Source organism: Polyodon spathula, chromosome 2 (assembly GCF_017654505.1).
Source record: "Polyodon spathula isolate WHYD16114869_AA chromosome 2, ASM1765450v1, whole genome shotgun sequence".
Lineage (NCBI taxonomy): Eukaryota > Metazoa > Chordata > Actinopteri > Acipenseriformes > Polyodontidae > Polyodon > Polyodon spathula.
This window is the reverse complement of record NC_054535.1, coordinates 16,798,008-16,825,057: the sequence shown is the minus strand read 5'-3', so window position 1 is coordinate 16,825,057 and position 27,050 is coordinate 16,798,008. Positions and strand designations below refer to the sequence as shown.

Below are 27,050 nucleotides of genomic sequence, written 5' to 3'. Positions count from 1 at the left end.
AACATTTGTTTACATTTTAGAATTTCATTCACGCAGACGTGTAGGCTTTCATATAGAGCCATCCCTTCTGTGCAACAGCTTATATGTCGCAAATGCGGGAATCGTGACTGCATCATTTCTGGTAGTGGGGGACTGCGTTCGCATGTTAGAAACACAGATATTGAAAGCAATAACATTAGATTTTATTCTGTATACCTCCAGCAGGTGGCTCTGTCAGACTGGGAATGAGACTTTGTTTATTTTTTCTGAATGTATGTTCTAGAAAGTAACTACGTGTTTTATGATCATTGGTCTTTATGATTATGTACAATCATATTCTAAACCCAAACTACCAGTATCAGTCCGATGCAAACACATGTGAACAGGGTTAAGACAAAAGTGCTGACGAGTTTTGTTAGTTATCGTTAGTTTAATCATTAAAAAAAAAAAAAAAAACGTTGAAAATGTTAAAGCCACAAACCGAGTGTTCTGATTATTGTGCCAAACAAGACAGCAAAACTAGCATATAAACCCAGAACAGATTTAGGGACCGGTTCGTTCATTCGAGGTTATTTTTATTGAGACCGTAACAATTGTTTGACCAATGTATTCCTTTCTTTCTTTTTTAAAGTCGTACATTTGTTTCCATGTTTTTATTTCGTTTACGCAGACGTGTATACAGACCCATCCCTTTCTTTTGCGGAACATCTAACATATGTTGCTGCAGTAATGACGTCATCCTGTGTTATATTGCTGGCATCCTGTCGTCCAGTGATAAAGGCGCATGCAAATATGTACCGAGATGCATTACGGGAATGCAATTTCTAAAAATGTATCCCGAAAACTGAAGGAAACTATTAAATCCAATAGACTGGAATGTGCAATATATTAAAAATGCGCATGTTATATTAGGAATCAATGTATTTTTTTTAAATTGTAGATGTAGGTACCGTTTCTGGGAAAAGTGTCTCTTGTGGACGGGCGCCGAGTCGGAAGATGTACAACTCATACTTACCTGGCAGGGGAGATACCATGATCATGAAGGTGGTTCACCCAGGGCGAGGCTCGGCCATTGCACTCCGGCTGTGCTGACCCCTGCGAATTCCCCAAATGCGGGAATCTCGACTGCATAATTTCTGGTAGTGGGGGACTGCGTTCGCGCTCTCCCCTGAAACTCTGGTCAAAGATAGAAACACGACTGTCTAGAAGCGATGAAGTTTGCAGTTATTCAAGAAGATTCTAGCAGATAGATGTCCTACACAGGCAGCGAGCTTTGGCTAAGGAACTAAATGGTTTGTTTGTTTTTTCTTTCTGATTGTGATTAAGTAGCTACGTGCTTTCTGTACATCTGTTTCACAGTTTTTTTGGTTATTTGCAGTTTAGTTTAGTATTTTTATTGAGAAAACTAAAAGTAACGAGTCAGCAGTGCCTGTATCAAAGTTAAGAAAAACTCCTGGAAATCATTTTCAAGTTTATCTATTTAGTGGACGCTTTTATCCAAAGCGACTTACAGATAAACTGTGCAGCATAACTGCTGCTGCAGAGTCACTTACAATTGGACCTTGATTTTACATCTCATCTGAAGGAAGGAGCACAAGGAGGTTAAGTGATTTGCTCAGGGACAGGATCACACACAGTGAGTCAGTGGCTGAGATTGAACCAGGACCCTCTTGGTAACAAGCGCCTTTCTTTGACCACCTGATCACTAAGCCCTCTAAAACATATCTTGGCAGGCACACACTTTAATTAGACAACATAAACCCACATACAAGCAAAACGCTGTATTATTCGTTTGTCCCTCAACTAGCCTGTCTGTTTCCTAGACAGAACAAGGTTAGGCACATCCAACAGGACCACACACACATACAGCTACTACTACCATTGTGCACGGTATCATTACTGTAATCACTTCAGCATTCCAAAAGATCACTAAATACAACTATAAAACCAAACACACAACTCGAAATTAAAGCTAAAATGCCTAATCCCTACAGAAATGATTACTTTTAAGAAATATGACCCATGATGTAAAATACAAACAAACAGCACCTCCCTGCACAGGTTATTTAAAAGTGCAGTTTCAATCCATCGAAGGGCTGGAGTTTTCAAGCAGCACCACACTCACGCACAGGACTATAAATTTGACAGCTTCCAGTAGGGTGCATGTTCAATACTTTATTATTATTATTATTATTATTATTATTATTATTATTATTATTAATAATAATAATAATACTGCTGTATTCCTGTCGTGTCAGTATACATCATTTGTATTTTATTTTATTTGGTGTACTTTTTTTCACTTTCTGGGTCACATTTGGTCACGAATTGAAGAAATAAGAATGTTGCGAGCGTCATATTAAAGTATCATATTTGTGCAAGTCTGGGATGGGCAATAAAAAAAACAAAAATGAAAACGATGTTTATCCTTATAGCTTGCAGGTTATTAAAATGAATAGCTGGGGAAACAGCGCCCCCTGTCAACCTATAGAAACAAAAGCTTACAGCACCTGGTATTCCCAGGCGGTCTCCCATCCAAGTACTAACCAGGCCCGACCTTGCTTAGCTTCCGAGATCAGACGAGATCGGGCGTTCTCAAGGTGGTATGGCCGTAAGCGAGAGACAACGTTGGTTTATCTCTTTCATAGTATTAAGTTGATATCATTCATGCCGTCAGGTTGGGGTTGGTATTTCTAGATCTGTAACTTGTCACAAACGGTAACATTTAAGCAGCTCTGGGCTCCACATGTGCGGGCCAATAGCAAGGCTCATGCATGCTATTACGAATTACTACAGGGAGAGCTACCCTTGCACTTCGCAACATAAAACAATACCTTGTAATCGTCCTTATGCACAGAGCTGTTCGTCCAACATTCTGCCCCAACATACACCTTTCTATACTTGATAGAAAGTAGAGAATGTACAAAAGACAAATTGGGCAAACATTTGTTTACATTTTAGAATTTCATTCACGCAGACGTGTAGGCTTTCATATAGAGCCATCCCTTCTGTGGAACAGCTCACATGTCGCAAATGCCGGAATCGTGACTGCATCATTTCTGGTAGTGGGGGACTGCGTTCGCAAGTTAGAAACACAGATATTGAAAGCAATAACATTAGATTTTATTCTGTATACCTCCAGCAGGTGGCTCTGTCAGACTGGGAATGAGACTTTGTTTATTTTTTCTGAATGTATGTTCTAGAAAGTAACTACGTGTTTTATGATCATTGGTCTTTATGATCATGTACAATCATATTCTAAACCCAAACTACCAGTATCAGTCCGATGCAAACACATGTGAAGAGGGTTAAGACAAAAGTGCTGACGAGTTTTGTTAGTTATCGTTAGTTTAATCATTAAAAAAAAAAAAAAAAAAAACGTTGAAAATGTTAAAGCCACAAACCGAGTGTTCTGATTATTGTGCCAAACAAGACAGCAAAACTAGCATATAAACCCAGAACAGATTTAGGGACCGGTTCGTTCATTCGAGGTTATTTTTATTGAGACCGTAACAATTGTTTGACCAATGTATTCCTTTCTTTCTTTTTTAAAGTCGTACATTTGTTTCCATGTTTTTATTTCGTTTACGCAGACGTGTATACAGACCCATCCCTTTCTTTTGCGGAACATCTAACATATGTTGCTGCAGTAATGACGTCATCCTGTGTTATATTGCTGGCATCCTGTCGTCCAGTGATAAAGGCGCATGCAAATATGTACCGAGATGCATTACGGGAATGCAATTTCTAAAAATTTATCCCGAAAACTGAAGGAAACTATTAAATCCAACAGACTGGAAAGTGCAATATAATAAAAATGCGCCTGTTATATTAGTAAAACAATGTATTTTTTAAATTGTAGATGTAGCTACCGTTTCTGGGAAAAGTGTCTCTTGTGGACGGGCGCCGAGTCGGAAGATGTACAACTCATACTTACCTGGCAGGGGAGATACCATGATCATGAAGGTGGTTCACCCAGGGCGAGGCTCAGCCATTGCACTCCGGCTGTGCTGACCCCTGCGAATTCCCCAAATGCGGGAATCTCGACTGCATAATTTCTGGTAGTGGGGGACTGCGTTCGCGCTCTCCCCTGAAACTCTGGTCAAAGATAGAAACACGACTGTCTAGAAGCGATGAAGTTTGCAATTATTCAAGAAGCCTCCAGCAGGTGGATGTCCTACACAGGGAGCTAGGTTTGGCTTAGGAACTAAATGGTTTGTTTGTTTGTTTTTTCTTTCTGACTGTGATTAAGTAGCTACTTGCTTTCTGTACATCTGTTTCAGTTTTTTTGGTTATTTTCAGTTTAGTTTAGTTTTTTTATTGAGAAAACTAAAAGTAACAAGTCAGCAGTGCCTCTATCAAAGTTAAGAAAAACTCCTGGATATCATTTTCAAGTTTATCTATTTAGTGGACGCTTTTATCCAAAGCGACTTACAGATAAGCTGTGCGGCACAACTGCTGCTGCAGAGTCACTTACAATTGGACCTTGATTTTACATCTCATCTGAAGGAAGGAGCACAAGGAGGTTAAGTGACTTGCTCAGGGTCACACACAGTGAGTCAGTGGCTGAGATTGAACCAGGACCCTCTTGGTAACAAGCGCCTTTCTTTGACCACCTGACCAATAAGCCCCCTAAAACATATCTTGGCAGGCACACACTTTAATTAGACAACATAAACCCACATACAAGCAAAACGCTGTATTATTCGTTTGTCCCTTAACTAGCCTGTCTGTTTCCTAGACAGAACAAGGTTAGGCACATCCAACAGGACCACACACACACACAGCTACTACTACCATTGTGCACGGCATCATTACTGTAATCACTTCAGCATTCCAAAAGATCACTAAATACAACTATAAAACAAAACACACAACTCGAAATTAAACCTAAAACGCCTAATCCCTGCAGAAACGATTACTTTTTAAGAAATGTGACCCATGATGTAAAATACAGGTAAACAGCACCTCCCTGCACAGGTTATTTAAAAGTGCAAGTTTCAATCCAGCGAGGGGCTGGAGTTTTCAAGCAGCACCACACTCACGCACAGGACTACAAATTTGATAGCTTCCAGCAGGGTGCATGTTCAATACTTTATTATTATTATTATTATTAATAATAATAATACTGCTGTATTCCTGTCGTGTCAGTATACATCATTTGTATTTTATTTTATTTAGTGTACTTTTTTTCACTTTCTGGGTCACATTTGGTCACGAATTGAAGAAATAAGAATGTTGCGAGCGTCATATTAAAGTATCATATTTGTGCAAGTCTGGGATGGGCAATAAAAAAAACAAAAATGAAAACGATGTTTATCCTTATAGCTTGCAGGTTATTAAAATGAATAGCTGGGGAAACAGCGCCCCCTGTCAACCTATAGAAACAAAAGCTTACAGCACCTGGTATTCCCAGGCGGTCTCCCATCCAAGTACTAACCAGGCCCGACCTTGCTTAGCTTCCGAGATCAGACGAGATCGGGCGTTCTCAAGGTGGTATGGCCGTAAGCGAGAGACAACGTTGGTTTATCTCTTTCATAGTATTAAGTTGATATCATTCATGCCGTCAGGTTGGGGTTGGTATTTCTAGATCTGTAACTTGTCACAAACGGTAACATTTAAGCAGCTCTGGGCTCCACATGTGCGGGCCAATAGCAAGGCTAATGCATGCTATTACGAATTACTACAGGGAGAGCTACCCTTGCACTTCGCAACATAAAACAATACCTTGTAATCGTCCTTATGCACAGAGCTGTTCGTCCAACATTCTGCCCCAACATACACCTTTCTATACTTGATGGCACCTCTGATTTGAAGTAGAGAATGTACAAAAGACAAATTGGGCAAACATTTGTTTACGTTTTAGAATTTCATTCACGCAGACGTGTAGGCTTTCATATAGAGCCATCCCTTCTGTGCAACAGCTTATATGTCGCAAATGCCGGAATCGTGACTGCATCATTTCTGGTAGTGGGGGACTGCGTTCGCATGTTAGAAACACAGATATTGAAAGCAATAACATTAGATTTTATTCTGTATACCTCCAGCAGGTGGCTCTGTCAGACTGGGAATGAGACTTTGTTTATTTTTTCTGAATGTATGTTCTAGAAAGTAACTACGTGTTTTATGATCATTGGTCTTTATGATTATGTACAATCATATTCTAAACCCAAACTACCAGTATCAGTCCGATGCAAACACATGTGAACAGGGTTAAGACAAAAGTGCTGACGAGTTTTGTTAGTTATCGTTAGTTTAATCATTAAAAAAAAAAAAAAAAAACGTTGAAAATGTTAAAGCCACAAACTGAATGTTCTGATTATTGTGCCAAACAAGACAGCAAAACTAGCATATAAACCCAGAACGGATTTAGCGACCGGTTCGTTCATTCGAGGTTATTTTTATTGAGACCGTAACAATTGTTTGACCAATGTATTCCTTTCTTTCTTTTTTAAAGTCGTACATTTGTTTCCATGTTTTTATTTCGTTTACGCAGACGTGTATACAGACCCATCCCTTTCTTTTGCGGAACATCTAACATATGTTGCTGCAGTAATGACGTCATCCTGTGTTATATTGCTGGCATCCTGTCGTCCAGTGATAAAGGCGCATGCAAATATGTACCGAGATGCATTACGGGAATGCAATTTCTAAAAATGTATCCCGAAAACTGAAGGAAACTATTAAATCCAATAGACTGGAAAGTGCAATATATTAAAAATGCGCATGTTATATTAGGAATCAATGTTTTTTTTAAATTGTAGATGTAGGTACCGTTTCTGGGAAAAGTGTCTCTTGTGGACGGGCGCCGAGTCGGAAGATGTACAACTCATACTTACCTGGCAGGGGAGATACCATGATCATGAAGGTGGTTCACCCAGGGCGAGGCTCGGCCATTGCACTCCGGCTGTGCTGACCCCTGCGAATTCCCCAAATGCGGGAATCTCGACTGCATAATTTCTGGTAGTGGGGGACTGCGTTCGCGCTCTCCCCTGAAACTCTGGTCAAAGATAGAAACACGACTGTCTAGAAGCGATGAAGTTTGCAGTTATTCAAGAAGATTCTAGCAGATAGATGTCCTACACAGGCAGCGAGCTTTGGCTAAGGAACTAAATGGTTTGTTTGTTTTTTCTTTCTGATTGTGATTAAGTAGCTACGTGCTTTCTGTACATCTGTTTCACAGTTTTTTTGGTTATTTGCAGTTTAGTTTAGTATTTTTATTGAGAAAACTAAAAGTAACAAGTCAGCAGTGCCTCTATCAAAGTTAAGAAAAACTCCTGGATATCATTTTCAAGTTTATCTATTTAGTGGACGCTTTTATCCAAAGCGACTTTAAGCTGTGCGGCACAACTGCTGCTGCAGAGTCACTTACAATTGGACCTTGATTTTACATCTCATCTGAAGGAAGGAGCACAAGGAGGTTAAGTGATTTGCTCAGGGACAGGATCACACACAGTGAGTCAGTGGCTGAGATTGAACCAGGACCCTCTTGGTAACAAGCGCCTTTCTTTGACCACCTGATCACTAAGCCCTCTAAAACATATCTTGGCAGGCACACACTTTAATTAGACAACATAAACCCACATACAAGCAAAACGCTGTATTATTCGTTTGTCCCTTAACTAGCCTGTCTGTTTCCTAGACAGAACAAGGTTAGGCACATCCAACAGGACCACACACACATACAGCTACTACTACCATTGTGCACGGCATCATTACTGTAATCACTTCAGCATTCCAAAAGATCACTAAATACAACTATAAAACAAAACACACAACTCGAAATTAAACCTAAAATGCCTAATCCCTGCAGAAACGATTACTTTTTAAGAAATGTGACCCATGATGTAAAATACAGGTAAACAGCACCTCCCTGCACAGGTTATTTAAAAGTGCAAGTTTCAATCCAGCGAGGGGCTGGAGTTTTCAAGCAGCACCACACTCACGCACAGGACCACAAATTTGATAGCTTCCAGCAGGGTGCATGTTCAATACTTTATTATTATTATTATTATTATTATTATTATTATTATTATTATTATTATTATTATTTTTTTTTTTTTTTTTATTTTAATAATAATAATAATAAAAATAATAATAATAATACTGCTTTAACATAACACACACACACTCAAACACACACTTACACACAGAGCTTTGGAAAATAACAACCTCTGATTGGTTAAACAGCATCACATGACTGTGTATTATCCACTGCTTGCATCCTCCTACTGAATAAATCACCGCACCACTGCGTTCTAAATTCTTTGACAAAATGCCATTTTGTTTGTTATTAGTTACTAAGCCTGAGCCAAAAATGAGTGACGTTTCACCTATTTCCTTTAATATATTTGGGGATGAAACTCCAGATAACTGGTAGAGCACCGACTTTCTAAGACAGCAGTCCTCCTGACGAAAAATAGAAGTGCACTAGCACTTGTCAAAAGTACACATAACAGTAGCTGAACAGCTAAATGAAGTAGAAGAAAACAAACATTGAAAAAACACTAAAAAAAACAAAAAAAAAAACACAGCTTGGGCTGTTAATGTACGTATTCCTGTCAGAAAAGCAGGTAAAACAAGGCCAGACACCCCCTCCAAATTACCGGCCTGGATTTGAACCACCTGCTGGTAAACTGAGGCACGGCCCCCTGACACCATGGTCAGATTGGTTCGTAAAGTCTGGTTTGATCTTCAACTTAATTATGCACGATTTGGATGGATCTTTTGAGACCGGGAAGGATGAAAACGGGCTAGAATTGTGTCCCTCACATTTAACAAGTACACAAACTCACCTGAAGATACAGCTTCCACATCCATGGCAGCGTTTCCCCTTACTTCATCGGTTTTAAACTCCGCCCATCATCAGCTTGTGTTCAGTCCTCTAGTTTCTAGTGAGATGTCACTTTCGATGCTGAAATTCACAATAAATGGACATGTACAATTTATTTTTAATAAGCGAACAATAAATTAAATTAAATAATATTTGGGACTATATTACATTGCAGATGTATACACAGTAAAAGTTTCTGGTTTTGTCTTAATTTAAAATGTGTTTTAATTATTTTTCATAGCCCAAATGACAATTAGCCGTGTTATAAGTGAAATCACTTTGGGCCGTGTGGTTCCAATGATATATACCATGTCTGGGGTGGTTAAAGGCCCTTGGCTGATGCTAACACCACCCCAGGCGTGGTATATATAATGAGAACTGCATGACCTGTCGTAGTTTATACCTTACATATTGTAGCGATCTCGCCCTCCGCCTGTGTAGATTGCTTAGTCCTGATGCGCCTGCCTGCATTAACTGAGATTGCTACATTGGTGTCAGAGTGGACGCAGGTACCACGGCATGTACTCAATGGACTGTTGCCTGGTGAGCAAGTCGAAGGTGAACTTGCGGCTGGTAGCGGAGAGTGTAGCGTGCACGGAGGAAGGTAGTAGCAGGACTGGTAGGTAACGTAATCACACACAGGGACATAAGCCCGATATATGCTTCTTGCAAATTAGCCGTCTGTTTTGTAAAGCGGTATCGGCGCTATGCTTTAGTGCGAGAGATCCCAGGTTCATGCCCACCCTCCGCCTGTGTGTGGATTGATTTGCCCTGTATGACGTGCTTGCCTGCGTTGACCTACTATATATATATATATATACAAAACAAAAGCATCAATTCATTTCTCAGCATCAGAAAATGAGAAATGATCAAATTTTCACAATGTTTCACAAATGGTAAAAAGAGACTTTGATGACATTGCGAATATGCAACTCAAGAGATAAATCAGAGTCAAATAAGACCACTAGATTTTTCACTTCCGTTTTTATTATTTTATTATTAATTTCTTAAGAGATGCCCATATCCAGGGCAACTTACAATTGTTCCAGAATATCACAGTACCAATTATCACATTATAAAATATCACATTACAAGTTATCACATACAGAATATTATAATACAGATAAGAGCAGTTATGAAAGTATAAGATCAAATTTAAGAGCAAAATGATGAATACAATAAGGTATAAGTAAGAGCAAGTTTGACAAAGAGCAGTTATAACTTATAGTAAATATGTGCTGGGAGAGGCACAGAGATTAGGTTAGAGGAGTTAGATTTGCAGTGGCAGGGAGGAGACAGAGGAGAGGAATGAGAGGAGAGGATTACAGGGATATTAAAGATAGTCATGGTAAGGAGCAGTAGAGGAAAGGAAGTAGAATGGGTATGGGAGGTGGTGGTGCAAGAGGGAGATGAAAACAGGTATAGGAGGAGAGCATTAAATAAGAAAAAAGAGAAAGGAATGTATGCAAACCTGGTCTGGAGTTGGAGCCGTCAGAACGATGCAAAGTTTTTGCAGCCGGTCCACATTGGCCTGTCCTCGTTTGAACTACCACAGTGTAGGCTTAGAGATGAGGCCCTTCAATGAGCTGGCACTAACTGCTGGCACACTAGGTTAGCGTCAGTGCTTACGTAATGCCCTGCAGGTTGAGAGCTGGATGCTCTCGATAATTGGTTGCAAATTACCCTAAACCCAGTTAGCTGTGCCCTGTTGCTATATTGTTACACCAGCACAACTTGCTCATAGCAACCTCAACTGGCAATCATTCACTTTACAAACATGGTCAAATTGCCCAGATCTATTTTAAAACTATAAAAAATCTTGGAACATCCACCTCTTCACATCAGTACAATACAGGACAAGCCAAGCCATCCTCTGAGATGATCAATTAAAGCAGTACAGAGATCCTTCTTGTGAAAAGTGTTGTTTTTTTTTCATCATGGTGACACTTGTTATTAACAGAGAAAGGCAGCATTTTAAACGGAGAGGAAGAAGAAAGGATCATAGCCTGAAAGAAATTGTTGGGAAGGCATGCCTTTTTAGGTTTGTCAGAGGGAGAAATAATCACAAGATACAGATTGACCACAAACACAATACTATCTTTAAATGAGAAAATTAAAGAAGGCATCCATTCTCTCTCATGCTGTTCCTGGCCTAGTCAAATGATTGTGGTTATTACATTATTTAGCCTCTGGGTCATTTCAAATGACCATAGCTGCAGTTGCTGGCATCTCACAACCAATCTTTTCAAGATTTCCAGCCGGTACTACAGTCCATGCTAAAACTGTCACATTTCCCAGAGAGGACAGCATTGTAGGAGCTCAAGTTAGGTATGTTAGTGGAGACTGTACTTTAGCATCTTAATGATGTATAATTGTGCCAGCAGAGTTTTATTATAACTGTGCACATCGGTCCACACGCTCTCTGTCATTGAGCAGGCATTTGGATTTTTAAAAAAGTCACTTCACATATCTGGACAAATCTGGGGGTGTGGTACAGTAACAGACCTGACAAAGTTTGTCAAATTATTGTTGCATAATATAACAGTCAACAATGGATTTGCAGGCGATAGACAAACCTATACTGTTAGAACCCCATGACAATAATAAAATGAGATGCGAAAATGCTGGACGTGGAAGAGAAATTAGAAAAAGAGTCACTACAGAGCTGGAAGTATTTCAATATGTATTGTCATAATACCAAAAGAAGATACTTCAAGCATGTATTGAAGCATACATTTTTTCGTTGAAGTCAAGTGATATTATTTCATATATCATAACTAAAACATGTTAATTTTTGCAATAAAGAAACATAACAAGAAAAAGCTTACGGCCTTTGTCCAAGCCATAACCATGCAATGTAACAGCAATAACATTGTCTAAAAATATTGGACAACATATAGAATGCACTTTTTAGTTACTGTCGTCTTCCTCTTTTCCCTTCAGGAGGCAAAGGATCCGTCTGTTTGGAGAGGCCACCAACGCGTATGCATAACCCTCTTTTCAAAAGCTGTGGTGGAGTCATGGATGTGGTTGTTGTCTGTGGTGTCCCAGGTGTGCTGCTGCCAGATTCACTCGGAGTCTCACTGGATCTTTCAGCTAGCTGCCAGGCTAGCCGGTTGAACACATCAAGAGCACCTCTTAATGTGTCGTTAATGGCTGCCATGCTCATCAGCATCTGCCTATTGTGCTCAGTACTATTTTCTTGCCACCTTTCCAAGGTCTGGCAAATTCTGTGTTGAGTAATATTTTGATTGCTAATATGCTGATTCAGCCTTTGCAGGGAGTGTTGCAAGATATTGTGGTTCTGCCTTTGTTGCTCCAGGATGACAGAATCATAATCTGTAGGTGTGACTGCTTGTTCCCTGGGCCTCTGTGGGGTACCAGCATGTGGAGATGGTGTGGTGGGTTCCACATGTATGGAGACTTTATCCTTTTCAACAGGCTGGTCATCATGTGCACCTGCAGAGGAAGGAGTTTCCTCTGGCTCGTCCATTTCACCTTCCTCAGCTGGGCTATTAGGACTTTGCGGACCTGCAGACCATGCGCCCTCCAAAACATTTGCTGAACCTACAATTTGAATAACAAAATCACATTTACTTTACCTCATGTTGAGGGGAAACAAATTCAGGTCATTACTGTGTCACAATTCTCAAAAAAAAAGCATTGAAACCAACAACTTGCTAATTACGTATTATAGTACAGAATGTGTGTTACAAGAGAATCGTTATTCATTTGCAATATTACTGCATGTAAAATCCTGACGGGGAAATGATTTACAATACGGATGCATACCGGACCGGACACCATGAGTGGACAGATCCAGATCTATGGATTCAGGTCCGGTTTCACCTTAAGGAATTCCAGTCCTTAGCTATAACCCTATAATGTGGCTCTTTATGCATCACCAAAACTGGTTGTACTGCACATTCTCATTACACTTCCTCCACTCTGTTTCCACATATACTTGAACTGTGGCCTGTGAACAGTCTGTGGGAGCAGTCGATTTCTAGTAGCAGAGACAATGTCTCCAATGTTGATAAATAAGCTTTCTGAAGAGGTGCTTTTACGCATAACACGTAAAACCATCTTGGAAAGTTTGGCTATGTACTTATTTAGCTTTGAACTTGTTTTTTTTTATACAAAAGGTTAAACCAAAACAATATGTTACCTTGTGCAAATAAATAAGACATAAATGTAGACAGTTTTACCACAATTGTTATACCAAATTAATCATGATATATTGCTTATCCCTAATTTACAAAGCATTACAACTGTCATGAGAAATGCCATTATGTCCTCTGTATGTATGTGTGTGTGCGTATATATATATATATATATAGATATATAGATTATATAGATAGTATATATATATAATATTATAATTTATATAGCTAAATTATAATTAATTTGTTGCCTATAAGGAACACACTTTTACACATGTATATTTCATATTATATGTACTGATCACATATGTTAATTTAATGGAACATGTATGGTATATCACTGGGGTTATACAATTTTATTTAATAAAAGCAACCTTAAATGATAAAAAAATGTACACAAATGTTTATGTACCTGAAGGTTTCTGTGTTTTCTCAGGATCTCTGCATGTGTCTATCTGCCCTGGCAGTGCCTCCACTTGTTCTGGTAGCAGGATAGAGGCTATCATCTCCTCCATGGGTGTCAGGGGTTCCTGGGTAGAAGGAACCCTACCAGAGGCGGCAGCAGCAGCTCGATTTTTGGCCAACTTCTCCTTGGTCCTTCTTTTGGTATGTGTCCACCTTTTCTTTAGGATTTTAATGGAACGCTGTGTCACCCCCAAGGCATTTATTTTTTGTTGGATTTCCCTCCATATTTCCTGCTTTCTTGCTGTGGTTGTTTTATTGGAGCAGCTCCCAAACAAGACATAATAGTGGGCAACCACCTCGTCCACTAGGAGCGCCACTTCTGCACCTTTAAGTTTCAGGCTTCTCTGCCTAGTTTTAACCTGTGAAGACTCGTCTGATTCTGACACTTCTGACTTCATTTTGGGTTCAGAAAGACAATGCCTGCAAAACCTCTCTCCTAAACTTCCCCACACTTCCTCTAGCTCAGGCCCCCTCTGTATGGCGTCATTTCCTTAAGGCGCGTCTTATCAGTAAGGCGCACACTAGCGTATACTAACGTTTTCCATCTCATTGGAGGAGAGGATGTCGTGCCTGCAGCTACATACGAGTTGTTGCGCTAAAGCGATGGATGGGTCTGCGGGAAAAATGCCCTATACGTTTGTGTAAGCGAGATTAACAAATGTAAAAAAAAAAAAAAGTACGATTTTAACAAACATTTGACAAATTGTCATAATGAATCAATACTCGAACGAATGAACCGGTCACTACATCCGTTCTGAGTTTTATGTGCTCATTTTGTTCATTTTGACAAAATAATCTAAACACTGGAATTGCTTTACATTATTATTTTGTTTGTGTGTGTGTTCTGTAACTATAAAAACACTATTACCAACCCTTTTCTAAATACTGAATTAAACTAACGATAACTAGCACAAATTAGCCAGTACCTTTATCTTAGTGCTTTTTTTCTCTAAACTGTTGCTGAATTATACAATTATAAACTGGTGTCCACAGCCAGCTAGCTGCCTGGTTCTCCACGCTCAAAGTAATTTTTGTTTCAGTGTATACGCGTTTCATGGTATCCTGAAGGGAGGTGGAATTGTTGGTGTAATACATTCCGGGGTATCATTGCTGGTAAACTGCATCGTTGCTAAATTGCTGAGCTTGCTTTATGAATACGATTAAACCAAATTGTAGGTAAATACGATTGACACCCCTGCACTACACCAAGGAAATTATAGCAACTGGTTCTGAATGCACTGCAGAAGATTACAAACATTTAAATCCGTTCCATTATTATCATTAAAACTAGCTCCATAATTAAAATATTGCTGCTATTGCAGAAGCTTCCAACAGGGGGCATAGTAAAGTTTCAAATGTGGAAAGTACAGTATAATTTGTATACTATAATATTGAGTTACTATAGCTAATGTAAGATTCAATATCAGATCTTTCAACGCGTGTTTAAAACGACATATTAGTTACAGTGAGGTTACCACTGAATTAAAGCGATTTCTAAGGCTCTAAAACCGCTGGTTGATGCTCGTCTCGGAGGATCCGGGTCTATCCATCTTTCACTAAACTTTATCCAATGCCAAGTCTATATACCTTCACGAATTGGGCGGGAATGGCAGATGCAATGCGACTTTTAATTGGATAACGTACTACACATACTATTTTCTTTAAATTGATCGGTTTTCATTTCAGTGATCTGGTTGGCCAAATTAGTGCGTGTAATAATTAGAATAAAACGTGTACTGAATATTTGAAATGTGTACTGAATAACTAGTTGTTGAACTAGACGGCCTTCCTTATATTAGCATACCATAGCGTGTGCCTTATCTGTGTGCGCCTTAATGAAACGACGTCCACAACCCATCAACACAGCACATTTCACCCGGACGGGGCACTGAAACGTAATGACACACATTGTATGTCAATCAACTTTACAGTTATGTCCAAAAGTTTTGCATCACCTAGAACTTTAGGATTGAGACATGGTTTAAAAAATAAAAACATAATTTAAATATTTTATTTAGCATCATGAACCAGGGACAGCAACTAATGAATTCATAATATTGAAAAAACTCAATATAAGTTGATGTTATGTGTATGTACAAATTAATATACTTTGGTACCCTCAAATATTGGGGATGGTTGGGCATATTTACCTTTTGAATGCTGTTTTGTAATGTATGTGGCATGAGTAAAGTTAGTTAGTTAGTTAAGGGAGAATACAAGTTGTAATACTTGATGGAACGCATACATTCAGATTTAAAAAGAAAAACAGAAGCACCAAACCAAAATGTTTCACGGTCTGCAGTAGCCTACTGTACAGTAAAACAATCTCAAATAAAATCTGCTCCTGCAACAGCATCTCACATAATGTAATTGAAGATTGAGAAGAAACTGTTCAATAGCTTTGAAATTAGGTTAAAAAAAAAAAAAAAATGATGTAGCATGTATAATTACTCAAGAGAAACTGTAACACATCCAAGAAGGATAGAAGTTGTTGAGTTCTAAAATCGGATATATTTACACAAACTCGAAACATCTTGACCTTTTGAAAATCTCCAACTCAACGAGTTACCTGGATAGTTTCTGATTTCTGATTGCTCGACCTTTTGAAAATAGAGCCCATTTATGTGTGTGTGTGTGAAAATGGTTGCCTTTAGTATTGTGACTGCCAAGGCAACCATCTTGTGAATACATTGCATTTCAGAGTTTGGGTCATTGTTTGGAGTCACATCTCAGATATGAAACAACAATGATGACAGCCACATTAAAAGAACTTAAACTGTCTTTATATATGTATATACGTGTATATATATATATATATATATATATATATATATAATATATATATATATATATATATACATATGTGTATATATATTTGTTTTGCTCATTTAGTGTGGTGAAGCAGAATATCAGTACAGAGGAATGATTCACTTTTTCAGAAAAATCCAGGTTTTTTCCAGGAGCCTTCTGTAATGCCCTGTATGAGACTGGTGCCCTGTGCTGGCGTCATGATAAAACCGAAGAGTCTCTCGACATCAATTTTGGGAGGTTCCTCTACTGAATAATAAAATACATGTTCTGGTTAGCAAAATAAACATTTAGGCTAGAACTGAATATGAACTGTTTTATTGTAGAACTTGCATAATAAGGTGGCAAGTTTGACAAACATACTAAATGTTAAACATTTTGTGTTCCGCTATTTCCTCTCTAAGCTTGGACAGTGGATTTAAAAATGTTTTCTATCTGTTAAATGTCAATTTGGATAACACCGAGGAGTAAACCTGTTCTTTCATGGTTTTTTTTTTCATACGTGCAGGGGAAAAAAAAGAAAGCTCCTGCACTGAATCGTTAGTACTGTAAGTTAACATTTCGATTTCCATCTGATTTTTTTAAAATGCATTTTCCTTCCCTTAATGAGCTTCAGTGCCCTATCATTGTAGTTTCATTCAACTAGTTTTCTTAACTGTGAGGGAATATAGGTATATTACCAGATGCCTTTTTCTCCATGTTGGTCTGCAGTTATATTACCCTGTGTTCTCTCTCTCTCTCTCTCTCTCTCTGCCTGGCAACATTGAACTCTGTCATTCAGCTGAGCCACATTTTCAGTAAAGCTGGAAACAACTTATAGAGAATTGGAAAGGGACTTTTAAGCTGACTTACATGGATGGATTTTCTATATACCTTCAGAGACTTTCAAAGTGAAGAAATATACTGAAATTAAAAGTTGTTTTTTTTTTCCTTTCAAAAAATCTGCAAAGTTAGTACATTTACAAATGTAATTTCTTAGTGGCCTTGGTGATACTGCGATACTGATACTGTGATATTGTGTTTAAGCAAAGGTTTTTTTTTTTTTTTTTTTTTTCATTTTAGCCTTTTTTAACTACATTTCAGCTAATGAAAATATAGGTTCCTAAAATGCTGTCCTCTTACTTTATTAGCTACACAGTTATCATTGAGATGGAGCTGTGTTGCTACTATGTGGGCAGTGTATGCTGCTATCAGGGAAATAATGTTTTGTTGCCTGGGAAAGGGGCTATAAAATGAACAGAACTGACCTTTTCCGACCTGGTGCAAGTAAAAGTGGTCTGGTCAAAATGTTGCTGACCCACAGATAAAGTTTGAGCGTAAAGGGGTGTAGAGATTGTTGTAAAACAGCAGACAGAGATGCATCTAAGAAGCTTATCCCCTAGTTCTCTCCTGAGAACTGACTGTTCCATACCAGTGCTTCTTCCAGAGGGTCAGATAATTGGTCACTACTTCCTTTCTGTTTCTACTGAGGGGTATATATGTCTAAATGATCATGAGTGTAACATTTAAATATTGAAAACAATAAAAGGAAACATGTTAAATTCTGCTTAAATTGTGTGTGCTCCTTCACACAGAGAAATACAATTACATAATTGTGTTTCCTTATTCTGGGCTTTCTGTAACAAAGATGTTTTGTCCTTATTATATGGCTGCTTAAAAAAGAGCTTGACAATGCCTGAATATTCATATGAGTCAGTGCTCTACAATTGCCAGGAATTGGCATAATGTACATCTTTAAAGATTTAATAAGACTACATCCACAGTGAAAAGAAAAATAAAAAAAAAATAAAAAAAAAAAAGGTTCACCACAGTAGCTTGGTGATATAAGAATTTGGAACAGCTAATATGTGCCCTTGCTTTTACTTTGACTGGACAGGTAGAAGCAAAAATTCAAGGACTGCCATGAAGCTGTCTTGGTGGATTTTTGGAGGATGTGGCCAGTTTATAAAGAACAGCTATTTTTTCAACAAGTTACCAGAACCTCAGTTTCTACTATTGCATATAACTGTTTTCATGGATGTTTTAGATAATTTCTGTTCAGACTGTTGGTTTCTATGACAATAGTGCCATACATAATAACATAATGAAAGCTGCGCAACTGACTATTACTAAAGCCAGCGTTAGTGACAGCACCTTATTCCTTAATGTGTCACCGTGATTTTTGACATTAATTCTGTGTACCTTCCTGTTGTATTAAAAAAGACATGACAACCTTCATCAACCTCCCCCTAACATGACGTAAAGCATTCGGCCTGCCTCCTCCCTTCTAGATCTTTCTGGTAAAGACGGGCCAGCTAACCAATTACAACGGGAGAAGGGGAAATCACAGCCAATCAGACTAAGCAGGCGGCGGGCTACTGCCGTCTTTCCAAGGCTTTCCTCGAGATTGCGCATGTTCTGCGCGTGTTGCCGGTTGGCGACTGCAGTGGAAGTCTAGAGAGTTCTGTAGAAATTTTGCTTCATAGAGGTTCGCTGTGTGGTAATATAGACGCTTAGAGAAACCGGCTTTTGATACAAGGTCACATAAAAAGGAAGGTAGTCATTGAGATTTTATAGACTGGGTATTAACATATATTACGTTCATCCTTGCTTTCCTTTTTTTTTTTTTTTAAACAAATTGGTATATATTTTTAGGAGAAAGGGCCATCTCTCCATCATCTTCATTATGTCAGTGGTAGGTATTGATGTTGGCTTCCACAACTGCTACATCGCTGTTGCTAGGAGCGGGGGCATCGAAACCATCGCAAATGAATACAGCGACAGATGCACGCCGTGAGTATATGAATTATTGGCAGCACATCACTAAACCATTCAGCACTAATACTGTCCGTAGCAAGATGCAGTAACACCGTTATGTAAGACCTTTCAAATTATGAGCTTTCTAGTTTTTAGTTAATCTAGTCTGGGGGAAAAAATAATAAAAAATATGATGTGTTTATTATTATGTTTTTTTTTTTTTTCTTGTGTAACAGTAAGTTAATATATTCAGATACCTATTCATTAGTATCCATTGTTGATTCGTTCATCCATTCATTCATTCAGTCCCAGGATCTGTAGAGTTTGGCTATGGTTACGTTAGTCAGATATTCCATTTAGTTCTTTATCAGCAGCACTGCCGCTGGACAGCCGTATAACTCAGCAAGTCTGCATGTCCATATAGGCAAAGAATGCTTTGTCATTTGGCGGTTTAATGTCCTTGCTGCAGTCGGCATGTTACTAAAACAGGTGTTACGGAAAGCACTTAAAAATATTAAGTATGCTTTAGCAGAGAACTAATAATAAATTGTATACCTAGATATCTGTTTGATTCCATTTATTCACTGTTTAATGTCACCGTGCAAGAATACTACTGTAACATGGAATTTTTTTGAAATGCTGTATGTTAAAATGATTGTTCTAAACTGATATGCAGTGCAGAGATCAGTCATTCATCGCTACCATTTTAATATATCAGATGGTGGGTGTTCGGCCCCATTGTTATCCTGTACAAAACCAAGGCCGGTTTTTTGAGGAGTAAGGGGTAGGGATATTGCTGTTATGAAGGACAGGGAAGGATAGGCTCTGGGTAGTAAAACATATAGTAGAATAAACTCGACGAAGCCCAGATTTTGTTATGTGCATTAAAAAAAAAAATAAAAAAAGTAAAATTCCAATGTAAGCGAAATTCAGGTTTTAAATGTTATTAGCATTTGTGGTTTCAAACAATGTGACATATATATACCTTTTACCCACTTCATCTGCAGAGATGTTACAATTATGTTGGTCACAATTTAAAAGTCTGTTTTTGTGGGTTGCATTTATGCAAAAAGACAAAATTGGCCTATAAATGAAATAAATAAATTGCAGAAGACACCTATTATTTCCACTCTGCTGTAAATTAACTGTTTAAACACCACTCAGCTGACTCCTAATAAGGCTATAGCCTTTCCTGTTACCAGCTTATGAAGACTTGAGTGAAGTGACCACATTTGTGGCCCCAGAAGGGTGGTGGGATAGTTTTTACATCAACATATATTGGCATTTTATTAGTACCTGAGGCTTGGTCAGAACACTTAAACTGTTCAGACTAGCAGTCCTGCAAAATAAACCTTTTCTATTGTACTGGCTTGTGTACAAAATGAAAGGTGTGATTGGCTTTATGCCTGACAACAGAAATATTTGTAATCATACAAGTGCAGTACCTATCATTTTTACCCCAGCCAATGCAAACGTGTGTACAAATCGGTCCAAAAGCATCTGTAAAATCAGAGTCATATTGCAAACAAATCCACCAATTGTGGATGGTGCTTCTTATGAAGAATTACAGTAATCACTAGTTTGTAGTCTTGAAAAATAAGCATTTAATATGAAAAGTAGAAATACAAAAATGCCAAAGTAACTGGCATAATTGTGAGATCATGCTTACGTTCAATGTATAAGGTTTAAACTTGAGATCTATAGTACATGGCTGAAAAAAGAATGCAATGGAGAGCCAACATCCCAAAACCACAAAATTGTGCATTTTGAACGCTTTACGCTTCGTACTAGTTTATATCTGCCCAATTTCCCTAAGACGTGCGCTGTTGACAGTATTCCTTTTGGCTAATTTTACCTCCAACTTTGGTAAAACATGCTTACGACATTCCTTGCTGAGTGTTTCCGAATCTGGGGTCATAAGGAGTTGCCTGTCCACCCATACCTCCATAATTCACAGGAACATTATTACATGTACAAGTGCACCCTGTCTGTAGGCAGTGCTGATCAACTTTTTCATGACACTCATAGCTCAAAGTTTGTATTTACAGTCATAATATGAGATTTATGTATCTAATGCACTTGTAAGCTAATCTAAATGTACCTTTCATAATTCTTTAAGATGAAACCCTTTCCTCAGCTTGAGATAACAAATACAAATCTACAAGAAGACAGATGACATTGTCAGCACGAATTTCCTTGACAAATGCCATATTATTTTTTTATTCAAAATAAATTATTGGTAAGCCCTCTAAAAGACCCTATTGTGCAAATAAATGTATTGTGTTACAAATGAAAGGCTTGAGTTTATGTCAAACTGAATGTGTTTATTGATTTGCTGATGTTGATTTTTCCATTTCAGAGCATGTGTATCTTTGGCATCCAGAAACCGTACAATTGGAAATGCAGCAAAGAGCCAGGTAAACACTAACTGGATACTGATCATGTGTTCTCCATGTTGTATTGAATATTAAATGTTACTGCCATATAGTTAAAACAATCTGTTGGTGTTTGCATTATGTCCAGTCTTTAATGTTGCTCTCATTTCTGTATCTGTTCATAACTATCTCAAAGCTGACTATTTTTGACCATATCGTACTAATTCGCCTTTCACCTCTGTTGGGTTCAGCTGCCATGGTGAAAAACACTGCTGTTTTACTCCCTTTGCTGCAGGGATTGTGGACCGTATTTTTGTTGTCTGTAGTGATGATACCGAGTCTGTTAATAAATCACCACAGGATTGAAAAATTGCGGTTTAGGCGCACTGTTTAGATCATTCACATAAACCCCAGGGTGTGTGTTCTACTCAAGCAAGCATGCATTATCAGTTTTAAGTTACCCCTCATGGTAAGTTGTGATTTCCATTTCCATGCCTTTCACTTTAGATGATAACCAATGCAAAGAACACAATCCACGGCTTCAAAAAGTTCCACGGCAGAGCATTCGATGATCCCTTTGTGCAGGCGGAGAAGTCGAAGGTTCCGTACAGCCTGCACAAGATGCCCAATGGCAGCACTGGATTTAAGGTATGTTTTTTTTTTTTTCACTTACTCTTTTAGAATTCTAACTATCTCTGTACAGAAAAAAATATAATCCTTTAGGCATTCTACCTTAACTGGAGGAGGGACCCAGCTTCGCTAGTGGTTAAGCAACGCACGCTAATTTAGAGGACAAAAATGGTTGATGACTGTGCAGCAACTCGGAATTTATGAACCCGCACAGCATTGGCGGGTGAAGTTGTTTTCCTGTTTCAACTATTTTTAGTTTGATAGTGCATTCTGCCTTCATTTCCATAAAACAAAAGTACTCAAACAAGTACAGAACTCGCCCGTTATAACATGCCCCGTTGTAGAGCAGACTCGGATATAACACAGCAGGGTCGTGGCTCCCATTTGCTCCATAATGCCATTACAGTCGCCCTTTTGTACTGGTTATAAGGCGGAACACAAATAGCACGGTTTTGTAACTATGTCTCCCCACTATAGCATTATAAAGGGTGAGCACTGTATTGATCATTGAAATGTATTGTTAGATTAGTGTTTTGTGTTACTTAAGTTGATTCACCTAAGTCATGATTGCCGTTAAGCAAACCACACCAGTGTGGTCTGCACGTGAGTGTGCTAATACATATATTAATATCCAGCAGGTGGGTTTTTGTATGGGTGTGCTAATAGATATATTAATATACAGCCGGTGGGTTTTTGTGGTGTTTTGGAAGAATTTTATCAAAATCTGTAACTGTGCCTGTTGTCTACTGCCTGTTTCAAATCAGTCCAAAAAGGCGTTAACAAGTTAGATCGGCCGCAAGATTTCATAGCAACATCCAAACACCCAAAAGCCACCCTCTAAATATTAGGATAATGCTTGCATATTATATTCAAAATGTCTTATATAGTGCAGCTCTGGTAGTGAAAACAACCAACCGCTTTGTTTGCGATGAGTGCTCACAAACAAGTAAACCGGTATAAAGCTGTGTTTCCTGATTGCTTTTCCCCCATTCACATTGCATGCAAAGGTGGTGCGGTATGGTATTTCCTTGTCTGCTGTAGAACTGTATTGACTTTCGAAGTCAAATAAAAACCATAAGGGGGAATTTGATAACTCTTTAGAAAAATAAAATTCATTCCCTCTTCCCCTCGCTCGACCCGCTCTCCTTCTCTCATTTTGTTTGCTTGTCTTTCGCTTCGAACTGAACTTCCAACCGCCATTTAGCCAGGCTATTTATAGTTTAAAAATGCTAATTAAAATGATCCATGGGTGGGAATGTTACCCTTTTTTTTTTTTTTTTTTTTTTGTAAAATATAGTTGATTATATGTTGCTTTATGCATGGCTAATTCAATGAAAGTTACATTTTTGCTTCACTATATGTGCATTATAGAGACAGTTATTTTATTTTGTATTTTAGTCAGATGTGTGTTGTTACAAAGCTCATTGTGTGTCCCCGAGACCTGCGTTAAAGCGAGGGAGCACTGTATATATATTATTAGTAAATATGGACTGGAGAGGAGGGCTATAGTGGAAAATTACTGACCCGAGGGAAGAGTATTGTTACCCACGGGACTGTAATGCCCAACGCTGAGGGCATTGTACTGTGGAGCAGTGGCGTAGCCAGGATTTTGTTTCGGGGGTGGAGGGATGAAGATTTTTGCAAATGGGGAAATAATTAAGGCTGGCAATTAATCACAGTTAACTTCTGCGATTAACAAGTTAATTTATTGGGAGGGTAATGTTTTACTGCACGTTAATCGCACCCCTGTCTGTATTTCCCTGGCACAAGTTTGTTAAATACAGAGCACAATGAAACTTGCTCAAATTACCCCATGGTAACGATCTCACCCCCTCGTCCCAAGACACCACCAAACTCCCCACAGTTTAGAAGCCATGTCACAGTGCGTAAGGTCTTCCAGTTATTTATTTATTTTTTTCTTATAAATTTAGTCTTCGCCAATGATTTTTACCCTGGTTTTCTCCCCAGTTTGAAATGCCCAATTATTATTTTTATCCCGGTTCACCGCTACAACTCCCACGCCGAAACGTGCCCTGCCAAGCCGTCTTTTTTCGTGCTGCAGGTCTACAGCGAAGCCACCAGACCCATAGTGCGAGAGGACAACACAGATCTGAGTGGCTTCTACAACTTTATCCCAGAGTTATTTTGAAAGCGCCTTGGTGGTCATGGTTGAGCCAGCAGAGGGAACCTACAAGAACTGCTGAATTTATCTTGAAATCATGTGAATCACTACAATTTAACACGGGTGGAGGCCACTTGGTGTGTGATTTTGAAGGTGATTGGTTACACCTGAGCAAATTTAGGATTGCTATTACAGGGGTGTGAGGGGTGGACACTTATCCAATCAAGCTATTTCAGTTTTTATTTATTAATTTGTTTTCTACAAATTTATAGAATATTTTTTTCACTTGGAAGTTGTGGGCTAGGATGTGTAGATAAATAAAAAAAAAAAAAAAAAAAAAAAAAAAACTATTTTTATGCATTTTAATTCCAGGCTACAAGGCAACAAAAGGTGAACATTTTGAAAGGGGGTGTAGACTTTCTATAGGCACTGTATATACAGTGCCATGCAAAAGTATAAAGAACCTTCGTATGGTGTCCCATTTTGTGAAAATTACAAAATGATGCATACACTTTTTTAAACTTTATATTTTATTCAAAACTTGAATTCTCAGATTGAAGACTTCTAAGGGTAAGATAAGTTACACTAAATGTGAGCAAAAACTAAAGAGAAAAAAATTAAATATGTTGATTGCATAAGTATTTAGACCCGTCAACTCAATATTTGGTGGAAGCAGCAATTACAACCGCAAGTCTATTTGGGTAAGTCTTTACCAACTTCGCACACTGGCTTGGTGCAATTTGTACTCATTCTTCTTGGCAGATTTGCTCAAGCTCTCTCAAGTTGCTTGGGAATCGCTTATGGACAGCAGTTTAAGTCTTTCCACAGATTCTCAATAGGATTTAAGTCAGGACTTTGACTGGGCCACTCAAGTACATTTACTTTCTTCTTCTCAGGCCACTCTAGTGTAGCTTTGGCGTTGTGCTTTGGATCATTGTCCTGCTGAAAGGTGAATTTTCGCCCCAATTTTAAGTCTTTAGCAAACTGAAACAGGTTTTCCTCTAGTATTTGCTTGTACATTGCTTCATCCATTTTTCCTTCAATCCTAACAAGCTTTTCAGTCCCTGCTGAGGAGAAGCATCCCCAAAGCACGATGCAGCCACCATCATGCTTGACTGTAGGGATGGTGTTGACTGGGAGATGTGCTGTGTTTGGTCTGCGCCAAACGTAATGCTTGGCATTTAGACCAAAAAGTTCCAATTTGGTCTTGTCTGACCACAGTACCTTTTGCCACGTTTTTGCAGGATCACTCAGGTGCTTTGTTGCAAACTCCATGCAGACTTTGAGATGGCTTATGTTTAGTAATGGCTTCCTTCTTGCCACCCTGCCATACAGGCTACTTTTGTGAAGTGTTCTGGATATTGTTACGCATTTTCTCCAAACTCAGCCATTGAACTCAGTAGCTCTTTCAAAGTTGTCGTTGGCCTCACAGTGGCATCCCTCACCAGTTTCCTACTTGCTCAGCTTGGAGGAACAGCCTGATCTAGGCAGTGTCTGGGTAGTATAGTGGACCTTCCATTTCTTGATAATTGACTAGACTTTGCTCACAGGGATATTCAGAGACTTCAATCTGTGCTTTTCAATGACTTTATCCCTGATTTGCTTTGAAAGCTCCTTGGTCTTCATGGTTCAGTCTTTGCTTGAAATTCACTACCTGACCAAGAAACCTCAGTGATAGGTTTTTTTATTCTGAAATCATGAGAATCACTAATATTGCAGTTAAGGTCATTTTGTGCACCTGAATTTAATTTAGGGTTTGAATACTTATGTAATCATGACTTTTCCATTTTTATTTAATTATTTGTCTCTGTACTTATTTCTTCTTTTTGCTTTGAACGTATGGAGTAGGTTGTGTATATAACACATATTACTACATCCTACTTCAAAGTGTCATGACTGCAAGCTTTAAAGCAACAAAATGTGAAAACTGAGAGGGTCTAAATATTTTTGTAAGGTTGTGTGTGTGTGTGTGTGTGTATATATATATATATATATATATATATATATATATATATATATATATATATATATATATATATATAATAAATATGGTGTAATGTGTGTGACACACACCGTTGCACGCAACGTGCAGAGTACTGTGAAAAAGTATTTGCTCCCTCTGATTTTCTGCATTTTTGCACATTTTTCACATTGAATTTGGTCAGATCTTTCTGTGGATTGTAGTAGTATATAGAGGGAGTATGAGAGAAAAAAAATGACACCAAAGTTTGGTGGTGCTTTCATTTGTTTGGTGTACAAGGTAACCAAACATGCAATCTTCAGGTGCGAAAAAGTTATTGCCACCCTAGTTAACTCAACAATCAGGCCTGATTTTGGGCCAGCCCTGCCCAAAATAAATCTGACTAACTTTGGCTCTTACCAACAGAGTGAAGTTGTCAGCACAGAGGTTCTAGAGGCACATCATGCCACGATCAAAAGAAGTTCCTGAAGACCTCTGGGAAAAAAAGCTGTTAATGCCTATCATTCGGGAAAGGGTGACAAAGTCATTTCTAAGGCTCTGGGGCTCCACCAAACCACAGTCAGATCCATATTGTCCAAATGGAGAAAGTTTGGAACAGTAGCGAATCTTCCCAGGAGTGGCCATCAAGCCAAAATCTCTGCAAGAGCAAGGTGTAAAATCGCCGGGAAGTCACAAGAACCCTAGAACAACATCCAGGGATCTGCAGGCCTCTCACCTCGGCTAAGGTCAGTATTCATGATTCCACCATCAGAAAGACGCTGGGCAAAAATAGGTTTCATGGCAGAGTAGCAAGACGGAAACCAATGCTCACTAAGAACATGAATGCGCATCTCAAGTTTGCCAAAAAGCACCTGGATGATCCTCAAGAGTTCTGGAACAGTATTCTATGGACAGATGAGTCAAAAGTGGAACTTTTTGGCCAACATGGGCCCTGTTATGTCTGGTGAAAACCAAACAA

General features: G+C 38.6%; 2 protein-coding genes and 5 non-coding genes across 7 annotated transcripts in view; 4 read left to right on the top strand and 3 right to left on the bottom strand.

Annotated features, from left to right (window-relative positions):
• The first annotated feature begins 986 nt into the window (after positions 1–986).
• Positions 987–1,150, top strand: LOC121307390. The gene has a single exon (XR_005948323.1). It is a non-coding gene; the product is annotated as a U1 spliceosomal RNA (small nuclear RNA).
• Positions 1,151–2,477: 1,327 nt separating this feature from the next.
• Positions 2,478–2,596, bottom strand: LOC121307366. The gene has a single exon (XR_005948319.1). It is a non-coding gene; the product is annotated as a 5S ribosomal RNA (ribosomal RNA).
• A 1,312-nt stretch (positions 2,597–3,908) lies between these two features.
• Positions 3,909–4,072, top strand: LOC121307372. Its single transcript, XR_005948320.1, has one exon. It is a non-coding gene; the product is annotated as a U1 spliceosomal RNA (small nuclear RNA).
• Positions 4,073–5,370: 1,298 nt separating this feature from the next.
• LOC121307299 lies at positions 5,371–5,489 on the bottom strand. Its single transcript, XR_005948308.1, has one exon. It is a non-coding gene; the product is annotated as a 5S ribosomal RNA (ribosomal RNA).
• A 1,321-nt stretch (positions 5,490–6,810) lies between these two features.
• Positions 6,811–6,974, top strand: LOC121307386. The gene has a single exon (XR_005948322.1). It is a non-coding gene; the product is annotated as a U1 spliceosomal RNA (small nuclear RNA).
• Positions 6,975–9,924: 2,950 nt separating this feature from the next.
• LOC121330782 (myb-related transcription factor, partner of profilin-like) lies at positions 9,925–13,896 on the bottom strand. Its single transcript, XM_041277553.1, has 2 exons — positions 13,388–13,896; positions 9,925–12,379 (listed from the first exon to the last, which is right to left on the bottom strand). Exons 1-2 carry the CDS (start codon positions 13,836–13,838, stop codon positions 11,727–11,729), a joined length of 1,104 nt encoding a protein of 367 aa, XP_041133487.1. The 5' UTR covers positions 13,839–13,896; the 3' UTR covers positions 9,925–11,726.
• Positions 13,897–18,635: 4,739 nt separating this feature from the next.
• The window catches only part of LOC121330778 (heat shock 70 kDa protein 4L-like), a 40,413-nt gene continuing 31,998 nt past the window's right edge, over positions 18,636–27,050 (top strand). Inside the window, exons 1-3 of the mRNA XM_041277540.1 lie at positions 18,636–19,020; positions 21,344–21,401; positions 21,867–22,007. Of these exons, the coding sequence (XP_041133474.1) occupies positions 18,914–19,020; positions 21,344–21,401; positions 21,867–22,007 (306 nt within the window). The 5' untranslated portion in view covers positions 18,636–18,913. The remainder of the gene's footprint in view (positions 19,021–21,343; positions 21,402–21,866; positions 22,008–27,050) is intronic.

Coding starts and splice junctions, on each gene's coding strand:
- LOC121330782 (XM_041277553.1), bottom strand. CDS start 13,838: ATGAAGTCAGAAGTGTCAGAATCAGACGAGTCTTCACAGGTTAAAACT. Junction 12,380..13,387: donor GAAAACACAGAAACCTTCAG/GTACATAAACAT, acceptor TTCAAATTGTAG/GTTCAGCAAATGTTTTGGAG.